General features: G+C 52.2%; 1 protein-coding gene across 1 annotated transcript; it reads right to left on the minus strand.

Annotated features, from left to right (window-relative positions):
* Window positions 1–653: 653 nt before the first annotated feature.
* On the minus strand, window positions 654–1739 carry LOC123965284 (protein TALPID3-like). The gene is made up of 4 exons (XM_046041850.1): window positions 1635–1739; window positions 1426–1495; window positions 1159–1228; window positions 654–933 (listed from the first exon to the last, which is right to left on the minus strand). The coding sequence occupies exons 1-4, from the start codon at window positions 1737–1739 to the stop codon at window positions 669–671; spliced, it is 510 nt and encodes a 169-aa protein (XP_045897806.1). The 3' UTR covers window positions 654–668.
* Window positions 1740–2592: the final 853 nt, after the last annotated feature.

Raw genomic sequence — 2592 nt, forward strand, 5'->3', positions numbered from 1 at the left:
CAGACACACACACACAGACACACACACACACAGACACACAGACACACACGCACACACACACACAGACACACACAGACACACAGACACACACACACACAGACACACACACACACAGACACAGACACACACAGACACACACACACACAGACACACAGACACACACGCACACACACACACAGACACACACAGACACACAGACACACACGCACACACACACACAGACACACACACACACAGACACACACACACACAGACACACACACACACAGACACACACACACAGAGGGGAAGAACAGACTAAATCACTGCGTTCTGTCAGAGTCACAGATCTCAGCTGGTGAACACAGAGAGCAGCAGAGTCAGTACTGCAGTAACCAGTACCCTGTCAGTACTCTGTCAGTACCCTGTCAGTACTCTGTCAGTACCCTGTCAGTACCCTGTCAGTTCTCTGTCAGTACCCTGTCAGTACTCTGTCAGTACTGCAGTAACCAGTACCCTGTCAGTACTCTGTCAGTACTGCAGTAACCAGTACCCTGTCAGTACCCTGTCAGTACTCTGTCAGTACCCTGTCAGTACCCTGTCAGTTCTCTGTCAGTACCCTGTCAGTACCCTGTCAGTACTCTGTCAGTACCCTGTCAGTACCCTGTCAGTACCCTGTCAGTACCCTGTCAGTACTGCAGTAACTCCTGTTCCAGATATACCTTGATGAGAGGAGCAGCAGCGGTTACAGCTGCAGCTGCAGCAGCTGCTGCGGCGTTGGTGGCGTCTCCAGGGCAACCAGAGGACGACCCCACCTGCGTCTGGACATCCGTCACACCCAGTGCATCCTGGGAGCTGGGAGTGGGACCTGAAGCATCCTGAGAGCTGGTCCGGAGCGGCCCCGGGTCCAACAGCTGCACTCTGACCTCCCTCCTGTGGGGGGCGCTGTGAGAGCTGAGCAGCAGAGAGAACATGACAGCAGGTGAACATGCGTGCAGTGAAGGCGCCGCACGAGGCGTTCAGGTGCTCCGTGTTAAAGTAGCAGCAGCTCAGTGACGCTCTGTGAAGCTTCAGGGTCAATAAATAAAGTTAAACGATGGATCAGACCGCTCTCTTTTAGAGAAAAGACATTTAGGGAAAAGACTTTTCCCTAAATGTCAGACAGGAAGCTGTTCTCACCGTTGTTTCAGAGCGGCGAGCACGACTCCTCGACCTCCTGCAGCAAAGCGTGACGTCAGAAGGTCGTGACCTGAGGGCGATGATGTAAGCAGAGGGGGGGTCAGACTTTAGTTTCAGAAAATGATTTAACCTCAGTTTCTAAAACTAATGAAGAATCAGTGAATCAATAATCTGTAACAACCACATATTTAATCTGAGTGATGTCACTGGCCCGCCGCTGTGTCTGTCCGACAGTGACGGATTATTGACGGATTATTGAGCTCTCACCAGGCTGCCGGTCGCTCGGTGCCCCGGCCGAGAGCTTCCTGTCTGGGCTCCGCTCGGCTGCAGGAGGCTGCTGGAGGAGAAAACAGAAAGAGTCAAACCCTCAGGACTACCTTTATTCTGCCGCTGCTCGACGTCATCAAACTGCGTGTGATGCTGCAGGTCAGGTGCCACCGAGTCCACACGTCAAGGTAAAGAAGAAGAAGACTCACTCTTCCTGCGGGCGCTCTGTTCTCTTTGGTCGGTCCAGCAGGTCCAGCAGGTCCAGCAGGTCCAGCAGGTCCCGGGTTCTTCAGCGTCCGTGTGTCTGCAAACATTTTACCATTTGTTTAAGTCCACTTAAAAGAAATATCCAAGGGACACAAATATTAAAAGGTGCAGTCAAATAAAACCCAGCGGGACTGATGGAGCAGCAGCTCATACATATAAATATCTAAATACTGTTATGGGCTTAGATATTTGTAGATACTCGTGCTGACATACACATAAATATAGAATATTCAGTTTGGGTCACCACACCTGTAGCTCAGGTCACCTGTGGCTCAGGTCACCTGTGGCTCAGGTCACCTGTATCTCAGGTCACCTGTATCTCAGGTCACCTGTATCTCAGGTCACCTGTGGCTCAGGTCACCTGTAGCTCAGGTCACCTGTGGCTCAGGTCACCTGTAACTCAGGTCACCTGTAACTCAGGTCACCTGTGGCTCAGGTCACCTGTGGCTCAGGTCACCTGTAACTCAGGTCACCTGTATCTCAGGTCACCTGTATCTCAGGTCACCTGTGGCTCAGGTCACCTGTGGCTCAGGTCACCTGTGGCTCAGGTCACCTGTAACTCAGGTCACCTGTATCTCAGGTCACCTGTAACTCAGGTCACCTGTAACTCAGGTCACCTGTAGCTCAGGTCACCTGTGGCTCAGGTCACCTGTAACTCAGGTCACCTGTAACTCAGGTCACCTGTGGCTCAGGTCACCTGTAACTCAGGTCACCTGTATCTCAGGTCACCTGTATCTCAGGTCACCTGTGGCTCAGGTCACCTGTATCTCAGGTCACCTGTATCTCAGGTCACCTGTATCTCAGGTCACCTGTATCTCAGGTCACCTGTGGCTCAGGTCACCTGTATCTCAGGTCACCTGTATCTCAGGTCACCTGTATCTCAGGTCACCTGTGGCTCAG

The sequence above is a fragment of the Micropterus dolomieu genome, unplaced genomic scaffold (assembly GCF_021292245.1).
Source record: "Micropterus dolomieu isolate WLL.071019.BEF.003 ecotype Adirondacks unplaced genomic scaffold, ASM2129224v1 contig_9063, whole genome shotgun sequence".
NCBI lineage: Eukaryota > Metazoa > Chordata > Actinopteri > Centrarchiformes > Centrarchidae > Micropterus > Micropterus dolomieu.